General features: G+C 44.3%; 1 protein-coding gene across 1 annotated transcript; it reads left to right on the forward strand.

Moving 5' to 3' along the window:
- The first annotated feature begins 14,168 nt into the window (after positions 1–14,168).
- On the forward strand, positions 14,169–17,235 carry LOC107836532 (girdin-like). The gene is made up of 3 exons (XM_016672779.1): positions 14,169–15,648; positions 16,827–17,066; positions 17,158–17,235. Exons 1-3 carry the CDS (start codon positions 14,302–14,304, stop codon positions 17,233–17,235), a joined length of 1,665 nt encoding a protein of 554 aa, XP_016528265.1. The 5' UTR covers positions 14,169–14,301.
- Positions 17,236–17,995: the final 760 nt, after the last annotated feature.

The raw sequence follows: 17,995 nt of genomic DNA on the forward strand, positions 1-17,995 counted from the left end.
GGTTGGCATTGCTGTTCGTAGAACCTCCTCATTCAGTCTGACCGAGATTACGGCCTTTTGCAAAGAAGAATGGGAAAACGTTTCATTCGGGTCGAATTTATGCCATTTTCCTCCCCAGAATCTTGACAACCTTCCAAATTCCACCACATTGTCTCACCCAAAATCCCAATAAAAATACATAGAAGTTTGTGATTGTAAAAGTCTAAAACACAGACTTGTACTTCTGCTGGCCGCTGCATATGTTGTCAACTCACTTTGGTTATTTGTTGGTATTTTGTAGACCTACTGCCTGGAGGCTTAGAAGAAGAGCTAAACGGATAGAGATAATATGCCAAATGTTGGCCTGGAGGTGAGAGAGGGGGTTTGTTCTGTCCATCCTAATAGAATTACAAGCCACTGATAGATGAGTTCTTTCTCCGGGGATGCTTGTCTGTCAAACATTAGGTCACACTCGGCTTCCAGACTCAGAGGGACGGTTGGGTAGAAAGGAGGATGGCGGGGGAGGGGAGGGAGCTCATGGCATGTAGAAGAAAACGTCTGGAGAGGTGCCCCGCTCCCTGCCAAGAAAAGGAGGGCAACAAAAGTGGGAAAAGGGTCTAGAAAGCGAGAGGAAAGGGTGAAAAAGAGAGGGTGGGAGTTGGTGAAAGAGAGCGAAATGAGTGAGGGTGGGGGGTTAAAGAAAGAGAGGAGAGTGAGAAGGGTACAAAAGGGTGCATTTGAATCGGCTCTAATTAAGGCCTCTGTGATGGACAGGACCTGCGGACGTGCCTGCTTTTTCTTTTGCAGCGTGTGTGTGAGTGAGCAGGGAGACGGTGCGATGATGGGAGGGGCCCGGCCCCAAGTAGAGATGTCTACTGCCAGCAGCCTGAATGGGACAAAGACCTGAATAGAAACTTCAAAGCGACCTCTGTGAGCTCACCCTCCAACTCTCTCCCCTCCTCCCTCTCCTTCGCAGTCCCTTGGCTCGGCGATGGTCAACAAGCTCCCATTGGAGCAGACGCCGCCTGTGTGATTCTGTTTGCCGGCCTGTTATTTTTCTTGACAGCTACAGGCGATCCCTGGCAGCTAACTTAGATTTCAAAGCGTGTCTTATGTGGGGATGTGTGCGCCGGCTGCAAAGAGCAAACTGCAGGGATGCAGATATAATTGGAGCTGAGGATCTGACTCATTGCTCTCCCCTTTTTGAACCGAGCGCTGGCTCTCTTAAGGAAGCGCTGGAACCGGAACAAGTAGCCCACAGCGCTGACACGCTGAAGAAATTATTGTTGCTAAATGATACAGAGGGGTTTAACGTCTAATTTCATCTCAGTGTCCTTACCGATTTCGCCCGGCATTATGATCCCGCGGTGTGCGTCATCTCATTTGGCTCCGGCTCAGGGCTTGTAATGATCTCCCACTTATCACCTCTCTCGCTGCAGTAGATCCCCCTTGAAGTGTTTAGTGGTGCATTCGCACCGGCCCTGTTTGGTCCGCTTTCATTGAACTCTAGTTTGATTGGCTGGAAAGTTCAGTTCGCTTGGGGAAGTGTGAATGCGCAATCAAACTCTGATGCGGACCAAAAAAGCAAACTCTGGTCTGCCCAAAAATCCAAGCCTTGATTTGGTCGAGGTGCGATTTAGTGCGATGCAAATGCACATGTGGATGCAAGCAGACGAGAGACAGCTCCAAAAGCAGGAAGCAAAGGCATTCTGGGTAAATACAAATAAACAAACATGAGAGTTTAGCTCTATCAGGGAAAATGACTAGTAATCTTTTACCAAAGACAAAAGAGAAATCCTACAACCGCTAAAATCTGACGCCACCCCATTTTTTACTACATATTGTGAAGAAGGTAGTTTTAGTCGTCTTCTTCATTGGTTTTCCTGGAGTTGCACCACAGGTAAGGGTTGAACAGGTTTTTCAAAAAGTTTGCTTCGTTTGACCCAATGCAGCGTGAAAGCAAACCGCAGCAAACCAGCTGAAAATGTAACAGATGTCATTATTTTGGTCCCCAATACACTGGATTATCAAGTGTGAAAAAACCCTAAGAGACAAGGGCCTACGCAAATCCAGGAATTTATCCTCCCTCAGAGAAGAAGCAACTCCCTGGGAATAAGCAGGAAGAGCTGAGGTTGAGGGCTGGGGCAGGGCTGAGATAAGATTTGCTTGTTTGTTTGGATATCCGTCCTGTCTGAACCCTCTTGTACCAGTCAAGCGTCAGGTCAACCGTCCAAAGCCCGTGGGATCAACATGTCATTGTTGCCGCCTGGTGTCCCTGACATGTCCTCAGTGGCGTCATCACAGCAGAACACAGACCAGATTGCTCAGATCTCGGCTGAAGAGCCACCAGCATCCACCTCTAATCAGAGCACCGCCCCACCGAACAACCTCATCAGGGGACTTTTATCCCCCCACCTCCTGCCGGCGGGTGCTTTGGGAAATTGTACAGGCTGCTGTAACTTTGATCACATATTTATATTCCAAGTGTAACCCCAGCAGGCAAGCCTCGCGCCCCTGCAAATGAAACGTCATCTGATTGCGCTTTCATTTCATGCGAAGCGGACGAGAGCCTTTATTCTATGAAAATAAGCTTATATCCAGAGCTGTAGATAACTCTATCTGCAGACAGAATGTTATCTGTCAGCCTGATTATGTCATAGCTTTTTCAGCTGAGCGTGATTCTGTGCAGGCTATAAATAAAGAGGCTGTAAAAAAAAAACTAAAAAAAACTGGAGGAGGCCCCCTCCGGCACATACACACGCTGTCACAGTGGCATGGCCTTAGAAACAAAGAGATGAGCATTATAACGCCTAATGTACGCATGCATGATTTCACACTCAGAGCAAAAATGAAAAGAAAAACAAAAAGAGGCATCAGATCTGAGCATGCATTGCTGCACAAACATGTCCACAGTGTAGGTCAGAGGTTACCTCACACTAATCATGGGCAGGAATTACACATTAAGTTTAGGCCTCCTTGTTGCCATCAGCGATCGTTAGACACAAATTTGGCTTGATCGTTCACTGCACTTCATGGCAAAACTAGCAAGTTAAAGTTTATTTAATGTAGCAGGTTTTAGTGGAACTCTATGCATTTTTTTTATTAGGTTTGAGGTCCGGATTATTCCAGAAGGTTCCAGAGTACCTAGTTGTGTGTAAAGTTCAGTCATCTGACCCCAAATTCAGAAGAAACAAGTTCAGAAAAGGCCTGCACGGTGGTGCAGTTGGTAGAGCAGGTAGGTCCTGGATTTGAATCCCGGGCCGGGTTCTTTCTGCACGGAGTTTTCATGTAGGTAGGTATGAGCTGCCCCTGTAATTCTGAAGGGATAGGTGGGTATAGACGATGGATGGAGGCAGCAAAAGTACAAAACCACCACCGTTCACACACTGGAAACCGGTGGAGTACTGGTGTCCCCGGTCGGGTTTAAGCAAGCTTTACATTGCCTTGGACTGAGAGGGTCCAAGAAATAAGAACCTGCTCCAAAATGAACACCCTTATGGTCAGACAATCATCGTGCTGGGTGACGTTTTGCACAAACTAGTTTAAACAAAGGGAAGACTGATTTTCCTCAACTGGACATCTCGATGGTTGAAACTTGGACAACTGGGACAACAATGATCTCAAACATAAAATAGACAAACATGAGGATTAATGTTTCTAATCTGAAAAAGCTTTACCAATTCTACCGAGAAGGGACAAACGTTCATCTACCAGAGGCCCGTAGATGATGGTCAAGGTACATCTATGCAAATATTAATGGGAGTGTATACAAAAATCTGGGTCTGCATGAATAAATTCATGATTAAATTCAGACTTCGTCTGTCCAGCTTTAGCTTTGGCAATTTTTTCATGTCCAAGAACAGTTCAAATTCATCACAAAACTCACCAAATGTATGTGACATTCATGGACATGATGAGTGCGTGTACACGTTTTCAGACTATTTCAAACCTGTAGGGATGAGGAGAAAAAAATCCCAAATATGAGGACGTCCTTGTTAGCAAGCAGAGCTCTTGGCCGGGATCATCAAAGCCTCAGCAATTACTCCCGTGCTCCCTAACTCGGGCATCAATCTGCTCTTATCTCAGCTCAATGCAGGATCAGGGAATATCAGCTCCAGCATCTGCTCCATCCGCAAACCGAGCCACTAAAAGCACAACAAAGTAGCTCTGCAGGCATAAATAGCGAAAGGAGGGGGCCCCCCGGAAGACGGACACATAACAAAAAGCAGGGTGATGAAAGATAGGCCGAGGGAGACACAGGTGTGTGTGTGTGTGTGTGTTCTTGTTTGTCTTATTTGCCTTGAGCATTTGGGTTCAATCAAACTGGAATCTGTCCATCAGCCAGAAGAGAGAGAAAAGAAAAAGCTTCATTCAGACGGATTTCCAAGCAGTTCACCTTAGCTCAGGAGAGATTCTTCAAGGGAAATGAAGACATACGGAGAGAAGGAAAGTCAACAGCATGGGTCACGGAAAAAGGTCAAAGTTGAGCCACAACAGGCAGGAGCAGATATGAAGTTAAGACAGGCATGTCATATTTATTTGAGGGGTTAAGATATCCCCCGACTGTTTGTCTTATGAGCTTTGAGGGAACCCTCACATCAAAGCCCGGAGACACATTTTTTACATTATGAAGCCAGTTTGCTTGGAAAAGTTAGGCGGTCCTGATTCTGTTATGGGGAGCAAAGCTGCTCCAACACCTGGCTGGAGTGAGAGCTGGGCTGCATGAAGTGGACAGCAAACTATTTTTAGGGAGGATGTTTATTTTCCTCCCTGTCCGACCGAAGCAACATCTTTCATTCCGACCTCTTTATCGCAGCTGTGACCCTGACTTCCCTCCTCCTCTTCCTCTTTCTCCTCCGACTGTTCCATCTCCTGTACCTCCTTGTCCTCTTTTGATTCCCCTTTATTTCTCTCTCCCACCTTGCCCTCGTTTGAGCTGGAACAGTCGGTTGTGGCGCTTTCTCTGAATTCAAATGCTGAAACATCTAAAGACATCTCAGATCCACACGTGCTTCGAGGCCTCGGCCCTTCTAGCTGCGAATCAATAATGAAGGAGTTAACGTTATGAGGAAATACCTCAGCTCCAGGTGCTGGCTGCGGGGGTCAGGGGTGAAAGGTGACCGGTCACACACCGAGCCTTGGGGCTCCCTGAACCCTGACCCCCACAAGACTGATGAACAGCGCGCTAACGAGTACCAGCTCCCCTTCTCCGTGTCTGCACTCTCTCTTCTCGTCTTTGACCACCTCTGATTCCTCTCCCTCTTCCTCCTTCTCCCCCACTTTTCTGATTGGAGACAACAAAGAAATGCAACAGTGCCCTGCAAAACGTCTCATACTCCTTAAATTTGCTCAATCTAAACCTGGCAAAAGTGTTTGTACCTGGTGTTTTTTGATTACGTTTTTTAATTGTTGCAGTCAGAAGACAGTCAGCGCCACCCTTAACAAGGAAGGTTAAAAAAAAAAGGTAATTGCTGAAGAAGGTGGACGGGAACAAGAGTGGTAGGATAAGGTGCACCAGCAACAGGGAGAACCACATTCTTGAGAAGATTGTCAAGCAAAATCTATTGCAGACACAGATGAATACTAGATAGGGACTACAAATGTGGCTTTCGCCCCATCAGGTCACTTCTGAACCAGAGTCTTACCTGGGCTAAGGAGAAAACAAACTGGACTTTCGTGCAACGGTCAAAAGTCCTGTTTTCAGATTAATGTAAATTCTGTATTTTATTTGGATATGAAGGTCTCAGGGTTTTAGAGGAAGAGTGAGGAGGCACAGAATCCACTTTGCTCAAAGTCCAGTGTGACATTTTCAGTCAGTGGTGGTTTGGGGTGCCATGTCATCTGTTGGTGTTGATCCACTGGGCTTTCTGAAGTCCACGGTCAATGCAGCCGTCTACCAAGACATTTGACAGCGCCTCACGCCTCCCTCTACTGACAAGTTGTATGAAGATGCTGAATTGATTTTCCAGCAGGACTTGACACCTGCCCACACTTCCAAAGGTACCAAAAGCTGATTCAATGACCATGATGTTCCTGTTCTTGATTGGCCAGCCAAATTCCCCCGATCCGAACCCCTTAGGAAATCTACAGGCTGTTGTGAAGAGGAAGATGAGAGACACTACATCCAACAAGGCAGATGATCTGAAGGCCACTATCAAAGAAATCTGAGCTTCCATTACACCTACACAGTGCCACACGCCGATCACCTGGATCATATGCCACGGCGCATTGATGCAGTAATTCATGCAAATAGGAGGCCCAGCCAAGCATTGAGTGATTAGAAATGTCGATACTTTTCAGAACCATGGTTTTCTCACTCTGCGCAGTGCTCTGTTATGGTCCATCAGATGGCATCTCAAATAAAATACAGCACATACAATTTTGAGGTTCAGCCTCTGCACCTGATGAACTTTTAAAGTAGCTCACCATCTGCAGCTTCCTTAGATTAATAATCATCATCATACCACATTCAGACAAGGTACTGTTGCACCCTTACATAACCTAACCCCTATCTAGCAGTGCATGCAATACTTAAGAATAGATTGAATAAATTATGATTGGGTAAGGTGTTAAATCATGGCCAGCAGTGGAAGTGCTCTCCTACTAATGAGGCTGCTCATCCTCCGCTCTGGAGGAGGAAGGGAAGTGAGAAATCTAATAACGGGAACATTCATGAGCTTCCACCCACACGGGCACATTAAAGAAGCACATGCATGCACAAAACGGACCCGGTTCAGACAGGGTCGATGCGCACACACGCATTCACCGCGCACACGGCCGCATGCCGGTGTCATTTGGGCAGCCGCACCATAAAGCCAATTAAAGAGATGAGTCTTATTAGCAGAGGTGTCCTGGGCCTCGTACATCACGGGGCTTTCCTGGCAGGGGCCGGTGACATGCAGGGGGCTCTCAGTCATCTTTATGAGACCTGTCTCATCACGCCCTTATGAGACACTCATCCAAACTTTTACAGAGACTCATGATTCAACTGGTGCTGGCTCGGCCCAGAAATCCATCCAGCCATCCACAGGTCACCTCTGAATGGGCTCAGGGAGGGGGGGGGAGGAGTGTAGTGCAGCATATGACTTCAACAAATTTTCAAGTGTGTCTGCAAACATAAAAATGTACATGTTTACCCTTCAGGTCATATGTTTTTCATATTTCCCATTAGCCACTAGAATTTTGAGATGGCGGCCATTTTTCAAGATGGCCACCATGACAACCAGGGTGACCATTTTATCATGGTCACCCTGGTTGTCAATGTAAATCAGTGAACATGATTTCTGTTAATTCAATTATGTATGGTTTGGCACTAAAAGTATTTATCCATGATACATATTACTAGTTTCAGTTAAAAAAAAGCCTTTTCTTTGACCACCATCTTGAAAAATGTCCGCCATGACAAATTTTGCTGAAATATTCAGCTCTCTGCTGCACCAGTGGAAGTGGGGAGAGCAGAGATGCTGGCCTTGTTTGGAGCAGCGCTGCATGTTTTCAGTGTGAGTCCCTCTAATTGAAAAAACGTAATCTTGTTTTCTTTCTACCTGCAGGGAAAGGCATTATTACACTCGCTCCAAAGCTCTGGCCCCTTTGCGGGGGACGAGTGTGGGTCGGGTGGGGAGGAGTGGCGGCACAACCGCGATCAGAGTAGAGGTGAGGAGCTAAGGTGTAGAGAATCGGATTCCAGGGCAACTCAGGGTAAACATCGCCCTGCTCCCAGCTGAAAACCCCACTTGTTTTCTTGCTCGAGCCCCCCTGCTCAGAGCCGTGGACCACCTGCAGCTCCGCTGATGACAGATTCCCTCCACACCGAGGACCATCAGTGCCAAAAGGAGACTAATCCTCCTGCTCCTATCCTCCAACCACAATAGGCCTGTCACTCGTTCGCTCATTCAGCATACCTTTAGCCGCTCTGCCCGTGTGTCAATACGAAGAAAACCGACAGGAGGCAGACAGTAGGTTCCCACGGCGCTCTATTCATAGCGTTCCGCAGGAATCTGCAACCTGTTCGGGCCTGTTTTGGTGAAACCTGCTCCTTATAATGAAAGGCATTGATGCTTCTTCTCATTTCACATTCACCTTGACATCTCTGTTACAGCCCACACGGCGTCTCGTCTTAATCCAGGAGTGCTTATCTTTCGCTTTTTATTCAGTTACCAGATACTGCACTGGAAGCGGAGTACAGTGCTGGAATGACATGAGAAAAAAAAACCCAAGAGTTTATATTTAGTGCAGGATGAGGATGAATTTTGGACATCTGACAGTTATTGGCCTGGAGGTTTGTATGTCTGTGTGCTTAACTCCCTGTGCTTAATCTAATGAAGGGTCGGGTAAATGATTTAACAGGGTCAGCTGCCTTTTTTTCTGCTTTTACAAGCCGAGCAGACTATAACCAATCCTTTCATTAATGATTTATTCATGGCATAAACATTGTTGCTTTATCTCATCTCAGGAGACTATTCAGGTTTGATTCTCTCTGTAAAGAGGTTCTTTTAAAATGCGTATAAAAAAAAACTCCAGCTACAGAGCCTTGTGCTCATATTTCTTAAGCTTCAGCATATTTTGCTCGGATTTTATGTGGCAGGCAAACACAATGCAGTGCTTAAATGTGAGTCAGAAGAAAAATTATATGTTTTTTTTAAAGCTTTTTAACAAATAAACATCTGAAACTAGTGGCATGGAATTGGATACAGACTCCTTTTAACCTGATATTCCTAAACAAAAGCTTTTGTGCCTTCATAAATTAGATAATTAGCAAACAGACGAACGCCCGTCTTTACTGTTTAGCTGTCAAGACGGCTAAAGGGGGAATGTGGTAACTCTGGAGGAGCTACACAGAGCAACAACTCAGGTGGGAGAGTAGTTGTTGGTTATTACAAGCATAAGTTGTGTGCTCCATAAATCAGTCCTTTAAAGCAATTGTGTTTGTTGTGGCCTGAAATGACTGATTTCGCAACACTTTTTTCTCCAAAAGTTGTAATCAAAGTTGCACTTTTGTAAGCTCTATTTTTGCCGTAGCATTTCAACAAAAGTTGAAAGTGCCGCACAAAACCTTCACGAAAACAACAGGATTTTAACACAGTTAATATTTAAAGAGAAAATAGCATTTTCAAGTGCCTTCTTGAAATATCACCCTTGATACAAATAAAAAAAATTCATGCGAGTTGTACTGATTGGTCAGAAAAAAAGGAAACGCAGAAAACATTAAGGTGATTGGCCAGATTTTCAAAAAAGTTGCGACAACTGGTGAAACTCACAAGTCCCTGCAAAATTTGCAAATGAGTGAATTTCAATTTGCTTGTTTGTTTTTTTTTTAACAGATCCTCTCCATCAAAGCTGACTTATCTTCCGCTATTTCACAACAAAAGTATGGGCAAAGATTTCAGTTTTCTTTTGCAAAACCGGTAAAGAAAACCTGCAGCTCTCATCGCAACAAAAGGAGGTCTATAATAAAAAATATTGACTCAGGGAAGCTGAACACAAACACATACCGCACTTTTCAAATTTTTTTCTCGAAAGGTTCGAAAACTATATATATACTGTAGTTTACCTTCCACTTCACAGTCATGAGCTACTTTGTGTTGGTGTATCCCATAAGACCTAAATAAAACACATCAAAGCTTTTGGCCACAACAATTTAAAGTAAGTCATGTCACATGCTTCCACTTGCACACCCTTGTGATAATTATCCATCGCGCATTTACATGCATGCGAAAATTTTGGAGGCCCAGTGCCTCCTGGAAGGTTTCAACACAAGCCGGACTGATGAAAATGGGAACGCGGAGGTTATCAGAGGTAAATGGAAGCTGGAAGCCCCAGCTGGGTCTGTGGTTGTGATTAAAACCCGGCAGCCCCTGACCTCAGCAACACAATTTAACACAAGTCATCTAAACAAATGCACTGCAGTGGAAACAAAAGCAGGAGGGGAAAAGAGAGAGAGAGAGAGAGAGAGAGAGAAAAATCATTATTTTGTCACAGAAAGAAGACACGTGGAATTAACTACGAGTGAAACTGGTTCAGGAGCGCATGCTAGGACCGACAGCTCAAAGGACAAATCAAACGGAGCAGCAGAGGGAAGTGCCTTTCTGCACCTCTTGTACGCCCCGACAGCCAACATGTGACAGGCAGCCTGACGCGGTGATGGACGAGCCTCTTCATGTGTTATGAGCTGCAACATGAAACATGAAGGGGAGCTCTCTGCCAGGCCCTATTCTGGTGCTCCTGCATTGATCTGAGGCCCCCTGTATTAATCATGCACTTAAAAAAAAAAGAAGTCTCTGCAGCTTTCATCCTTTCTTCTGCCACCTCGTGAGCCCACTTTTATCATATAACTAACAGCGCTGTGTGTCTGAGCACAACAAAGCATCGCTCCTGCTAAAAGGCCCCTTTGAGATGAAGACTGGGTGTCTGAAAGCACATTTTCACCAACTGGAAAAGATCCATGTAATAGAGAGTAACATCATCTGTGGGAGCGTTGAATGTCAGCAGGGGCAGTCTGGCTTGGAGTGCACTGCCTCCATGTGTCGAGAATGTAAATTACATCAGAGCGGCGTGGTACAGGTACTACATCTGGGTTTGAAACGGGGAAGAAAAATCTCTGTTTATCCATGAGTAAAGCATACTAGGATAAAATATGTTTACTATTTGCGTGCTCTGGTTTTACTCAAGAGAGAACTCTTTAATTAATATTTGGTAAAAATGAATAGAAAAGTACCTGGAAGTCGTGAGATAAAAGCTAAAATCTAATATCGCTGCGGTGCATATAAAACTTACTGATAGGCAGGGGCGGATCTACTGGGGTGGCATGGGGTGGCAGTTGCCACCCCAAACGAGAGCCTTGCCATCCCTGTTGCTACCCCAGCTAGCGACCATGAATTCAATAAATAGTTATGGCAAATCGGGCCATAACTCTTTATTGAAACTCTTTTTTCCGAAACATTGAATGCAACACAATGTAACCTGAAACCCACTGTTAAATAGCGGGAAGTGAGAGAGAAGGACAGAGCGCGAGGCACCAGCATTGATGGATATATATCAGTGACGTGCGGTCAGGGGAGGCAGGTGAGGCTCTCATCATGGAAAAATAATAAAATCATTTATATTGCTATTTTCATCATGTGGTTTGTACTATAAAGTACCTATTTTTTACTTAGCTTAACCAATTCTGATGATTTTTTTCTTCAAAATCGCTGGATTTTCGCATTTTCCCATTCAAATGCTCAGAAGCGAAGCCGGTGAGGCAGCAGCGAGCTGAGCCTCACCTGGTATTGCGCAACCTCTCGCTAACAGGCTGCCATTCTATGGGAGCAAGTTCGTCCTGTCTGTACGCCGGCAATAAAATGGCTAAAAAACATTTAATATATGGACTGATTTTCCATAATTTAGCTTATGTCTATAATGTACAGTGTTTTTTTTTGTTTGTTTGTTTTTTTTTGTCAGCTGCTGTGTGTATCTTGTTTTGTGTGCGGAGGAGCGATAAGAAACGGCAGAGAACAGACTTGAGGTGAGGCAAGCAGTTCTCTTGCCTCATGTCAGGGGGCGCTCATGATCCCAGACATTGTGACTGCACAACTGCAGAGTAAGACACAGTGAGCTAGCCATGGAGCTAGCCATAGGGTGCATAGACATAATATTATGTAATATTATATATTACTCTTATATTATTATTACTCTTATATTATGTCTATGGGGCGTTCAGGCAGAATGTCAATGGCGATGAATAGCGACAAAGTATTTAGCTTTATAACACTTTAAATGACAATGTAATCTGGTACAACGTTTTTAGGCGAGAATGTAAGTGTGCAAATCTCAAATATCTGCTCGGTTCATCAATACATCACCTAATTGCAATATTGCTCTGACATTTTCGGACCTGTCTGCTACCGCTGCGTTAACAGCCAGCTCCCCCCCAGCTGTCAGCTGCCGCCAGCTGTCAGCTGGCCGGGCGCTCCAGGTTCGGTATACCGAGAGAAAACGCCTAACTCCTGGCACACTGTTATAAAAACTCCCGCTAGCTTTCTCCAATGAGTGGGAGTTAAACACCGATATTATTCAGACAGGTCTGGTTGAAAATGTTTGGTTTATAAAGTATTTCAAAGCAGAGCACATCGGTTTGATTGATTAACTGTTAATAACAACGTGTATGATGATCTACGTCATTATTCTATGTTGCTGATTAAATAAAATCATATTACGTTGTCATACGTATTACCATGACAAAGTATTGCCATACGTTGTCATGGTAACGTATATGACGTATGCATACGTTGTATATGTATACAACGTATGAGCTAAGCGTATGACTATGTGACGGTAATGTATGCTGATCTGACAGAACACCGGCCCTCGAGGACCGACTTTGGGCACCCCTGCTTTAGCTCAACAGTATTCAGTTGCACCGCCTTTGCTAGGTTAGCCATCAATGTGCTAGCTTGACGGTTTTCCTCTCCGATATCTTCTAATTGCGTCTCCATTCCCGTTATTTTTGTCTGCAGACTCAATATTGCCTCAAGAATAGTATTGTTGGGTACTTTCGTCTCTGTGTTGACTTCTATTGGCTTGGTTTTCTTACCAGGCGGTTCTTTCCTCGGAGTTGAGGGAGCCGAATCAACATCACGGTCACGCCTCGGTAACGTTTATTTGAGATTCAGCGTAGTCATGTTCCATCGGTCTATGTGTCTGTTGCTGCTTCAAGAGTCCTGGTGTTCGGGATTTTGCATTCTTTGTGAGCTTCTGGGAATCCATCATGAACTTTCGGGTGGAAATATACTACGTGACTTAGTTGGAAAGTTGATCTTATGTGGAGATCTCAGAGACGTAGCTTGTCAGTCCGCCATCTTGGTACCTCCCTATCCTAAGTAGCACTTCAAAAGAGCAGAAGAAGCCTTATGTTTTTTGAACGATAACAATATTTGTTATTCAGTTGCTAAGAGATGAACACGTTTTCTGGTAGCAAAGTGCCACAAAGTAAACATCTGACTTTTACGTTTGCAAAATTTACCAACTATATTTCACGAAGCTGAAGTTGGTTTCCAATTCCAGCTTCCAATAGCTAAAGGGCGAATCCACTTAATTTTTCACTACTTTCCACATCTTTAATCAACTCTAGTTTAAAAACTAGTACACCTAGAGACTTGAAACATGGACTAGATTATTCTGCTCTAATAGCAGAATGTTTGGGATTTGTGAAACCTTTTTTTGATTTGTGAAAACTCAATAAAGTTCGATAATCACTATTTCTGGCACCTCTTTCATTACTAGAACTGCTCTAATTAAAAAACTACAACTCATAGACTCTTCAAATCTGGAATAGATTATTCTCCTCTTCAAGCTGAATATTTAAAACCCAAATATGGTTATAAATATTCTGCTATTATAGCAGAATAATCTAGTCCAGGTTTGAAGAGTCTATGAGTTGTAGTTTTTTAATTAGAGCAGTTTTAGTGTGATCCAGATGCCAAAAAGTAGTGATTATCGAACTTTATTGAGTTTTCACAAATCAGGAAAAGGTTTCACAAATCACAAACCAGGTTTTAAATATTCAGCTTGAAGAGGAGAATAATCCAGTCCAAGTTTCAAGTGTCTAGGTGTAGTAGTTTTTTAATTAGAGCAGTTCTAGTNCAGTTGCTAAGAGATGAACACGTTTTCTGGTAGCAAAGTGCCACAAAGTAAACATCTGACTTTTACGTTTGCAAAATTTACCAACTATATTTCACAAAGCTGAAGTTGGTTTCCAATTCCACCTTCCAATAGCTAAAGGGCAAATCCACGTAATTTTTCACTACTTTCCGCATCTTTAATCAACTCTAGTTTAAAAACTAGTACACCTAGAGACTTGAAACCTGGACTAGATTATTCTGCTCTAATAGCAGAATATTTATCACCATGTTTGGGATTTGTGAAACCTTTTTCTGATTTGTGAAAACTCAATAAAGTTTGATAATCACTATTTTTGGCACCTCTTTCATTACTAGAACTGCTCTAATTAAAAAAACTACAACTCATAGACTCTTCAAACCTGGAATAGATTATTCTCCTCTTCAAACTGAATATTTAAAACCCAAACATGGTTATAAATATCCTACTATTATAGCAGAATAATCTAGTCCAGGTTTGAAGAGTCTAGGTGTTGTAGTTTTTTAATTAGAGCAGAATCTGATGATGTCAAAGTGTTGTGATGTCATAACAGATGCCTTGAATGTCCTGCATCTGAATCAAATTTGCAAGAAGCTCAAGAAGCAGCACGGACGTTGGTTTTTCCATATAGGATATAACATTGCATTTGTTTTGTAGCTTTTCTGATACATCGGTTGGAGAGTCAAAATGTCAGAAATTGACCCGGATTCATTAACTAAGTCCCAAATTAGACAAATGACAAGAGATGAGTTGGCTCTTGTGGTTATGGATTTTTTGCAAAGGATTAAAGAAAAGTCTTCCTTGCTAATTAAGGAGAACGTACTGCAGGAGGATTTGGAAAAAGCTCATATACAAATTGAGTTTCTAAATGAGAAAATTGATTCACTCACAAAAGAACTACACTGGTCCCTCAAACAAAACAAATACCTGGAAAGTCAACAAATCCCAAAATTACAACACGAGGTAGAGAACCGGAGTTACCACAGGACTCAGCTGTTAACTGAGATAAAAGACTACAAAAATAAGGTTAAAGAGCTTCAAGCCTCTTTAAAAAACCAGGAGAGGGACTCAAAACTCCAAGTTGAGAAGATTGAGGGAGAAAAACGGCAAATGGTTTCTGAAATGACAGCATACCAAGCAAAGCTTGACAAGCAACAAAATGAAATGAAGAAACTTGAGGTTGAGGTGTCCCGAAAGATCGACGAAATTGGCATAAAGAATAATGAGCTATTGAAAGAAAAAGACAAGACCAAAGTTCTTGAGGCCAGAATAAAAGCTCTGGAAAAGTATTTGAAAGAGGCAGAGAAGGAAAACAAAACTCTTGAGAAGAAAATTCCCTTAACCCCAATGGAGGAAGCCATCGAGAGAACTAAACAAGAGTTTAAAGCAAGGGTGGATTTATCTTCATGCGCACTAACTGTGGAAAAAAAGCGAAATAGGATATTAAAAGAACGTCTGACAAAAAAAGAACAGGAGGTGAGTAAACTCATGGAGGAGCAGGCTGAGACCTCAAAGCTCTTAGCTTTACAGCAAAAGAAAGAGGCTCTGGCTGTGAAGCAAAGTTTAGCCCATACCGAATATGATTGGAGAGACCTGAAGAAAGAAAATAAATGCTTAAATTATCAGATAAAGGTATTCTCTGAATCCAGGCAGAGAGATCAACAACAGATTAAAGAAGTCACCAACCAAATACGTAAGGTGACAGAAATGTACATGACCGAGAAGAAGCAGCATGAGAATTTGAAGGCAACCATAAAGAGCAAAGGGGCTAAGTTAGAAGATAAAATTGATCAAACCAAAGCTGAAATAGAAATAGACGCTAAACAACTCAAACCGCTACCACCGATGCAGGAAAAAAAAAACCAGCTTCCCAAAACAAAATCGATATGCAATCGAAGAATTCTGGTTCTGCGGGAAGGGAAGATAGAGCCAGCCTTCAATGATGAAAATTTGACAACAGAAGCAAAGTTGAAGCCAACACCCCCCAGCAAGAGGAAGCCTGAAATGCGGCCTTCTACATCGGCAGTCAGGAGGGTTTGTCCCACAGAAACCAAGGGGAGAAAAATGAGCAGACCGGAGTGCCACAGTAGATAACGGTATAGGGGTTAAACGCGAGATCTGATTCCCTCTTCACATAGGTTCACCACCTGTGGGGGGGATAAAGGGGTGGGTTACAGTATCAAAAGGATGGCAGCTGAAGGTGGGGGACCTCGGTGATCTGATCCTGAGCTACAGAAGCTCCGGTATCAGAGTCTGGTCCTCATTCCTGGCAGTAACTCGGGCTCGTTTCCAGTGAGAGTTGGACTCCGCCAAGGCTGCTATGTCACTAATTCTGTTCAATACTTTTATTGACAGAATTTTTAGGCACACCCAAGGTGTTGAGGGGATCCGATTTGGTAGCCTTAAGATCGCATCCTATGCTTTTTGCAGAAGGTGTGGTCCTACTGCCTTCATCGGGTCGTGATCTACAACTCTCATTGGAGGCGATTTGCAGCCGAGTGCGAAGCGCCTGGGATGAGGATCAGTGCCTCCAAATCCAAGGCCATGGTCTTGAGCCGGAAAATCTGGTTAGGATGCCTCCTGGACGCCTCCCTGGTGAGGGAGGTATTTCAGGCACGTCCCATCAGAAGATGGCCAAGGGGAAGACCCAGGACACAATGGAGGGACTATGTTTCTCCGCTGATCTGGGAACTCCTGGACCAAATGGCTGGGGAGAGGGAAATCTGGGCCTCCTTACTTAAGCTGCTACCCCTGCGATGCGAAGCGGATGGAGAAGCAGAAGAAAATGGATGGATGGACGGATGGAAGGACGGACGAATAGTTCCAATCATTAGATAATAACGTTTGAAAAGACTTTTTCCAACCATTTGGTAAAAAAAGTGAATTGGTGTCTTTTAAATTTACCTTTGTCTCTAGTCTACAGACTACTACTAGTCTTTGAAGTAGTAGTCTACTTCGAAGTAGTCACCTAGAGTGTGTCTTTAAATGGAGACACTCTAAACTAAATGCATAGGTTTTCTCCGGGTGCTCCGGTTTTTCCTATCATTCGGGGGAAAAATGATTAGGCTAATTGGTGTCTTTTAAATTTACCTTTGTCTCTAGTCTACTACTAGTCTCGTCTTAAAAGTAGCAGTCTACTTCGAAGACTACTACTCTTTGAAGTAGTCTCCTAGAGTGTGTCTTTAAATGGACACACTAAACTAAATGCAAAGCCGGACATTCCGTTTTTCAACTCCACCAACTCAGTTCCGGCGTCTCCAGCGTCCACCTCAGCTCCGTCCACTTCTTCTGCATCTGCTCCAGCTCCGTCCACGTCTTCAGCGTCTACCTCAGCTCCGTCCACTTCTTCTGCAATTGCTCCAGCTCCGTCCACGTCTTCAGCGTCTACCTCAGCTCCGTCCACTTCTTCTGCATCTGCTCCAGCTCCGTCCACGTCTGCAGCGTCTACCTCAGTTCCGTTCACGTCTTCTGCATCTGCTCCAGCTCCGCCCACGTTTCCGGCGTCTACCTCAGTTCCATTCACGTCTTCTGCATCTGCTCCAGCTCCAGCTCCGTCCACGTCTTCAGCGTCTACCTCAGCTCCGGCCACTTCTTCAGCGTCTACCTCAGCCACGCCTCTAGTCACCGTTGCTACAGCCTTTCCGTCGTCTTCGGGACCAGTACCACTTCCAGTCACTGCTGCTGCGGACGTTGCGCCCCTCGCCGCCGCAGCAGACTCTGCGCCTCCCGCTACCACAACAGCCTCTCCTCTTCACGCTGCCAGCCTGCATTCAGTCGCTTTCAGTCCTCACCTCTTGGTGCTCCCTCTGAGTTTCCTAGTGCTCCCTCTGAGTTTCCTAGTGCTCCCTCTGAGTTTCCTAGTGCTCCCCCTGAGTCTCCTAGTGCTTCCCTGAGTTTCCTAGAGCTCCCCTAATTTCCTAGTGCCTCTCTGGGTTTCCTAATGCTCTCTCTGAGTTTCCTAGTACTCCCCTGAGTTTCCTAGTGCTCTCTTTGAGTCTCCTAGTTCTCTCTTTTAGTTTCCTAGTGCCCCTCTGGGTTTCCTAATGCTTTCTCTGACTTTCCTAGTGCTCCCGAGTTTCCTAGTACTCCCCTGAGTGTCCTAGTGCTCTCTTTGAGTCTCCTAGTTCTCTGAGTTTTGTAGTGCTCCCCCTGAGTTTCCCAGTGGTCCCTCTGAGTTTCCCAGTGCTCCCACTGAGTCTCCTAGCACTCCCTCTGATTTTCCACCTCCCAGTGCTCTCTCAGAGAAAACCATCACTCATCTCCTACCTGGGTCTGCTGCGTTCTCTCTCACCACCATCACCCGGATTTCATGACAGACACTCTTTAAACTAAATGCATAGGTTTTTCTCCAGGTGCTCCGGTTTTTCCTTTAGGAAAAAAA

The sequence above is a fragment of the Poecilia formosa genome, unplaced genomic scaffold (genome assembly GCF_000485575.1).
Source record: "Poecilia formosa unplaced genomic scaffold, Poecilia_formosa-5.1.2 Scaffold66, whole genome shotgun sequence".
Classification (NCBI taxonomy): Eukaryota; Metazoa; Chordata; class Actinopteri; order Cyprinodontiformes; family Poeciliidae; genus Poecilia; species Poecilia formosa.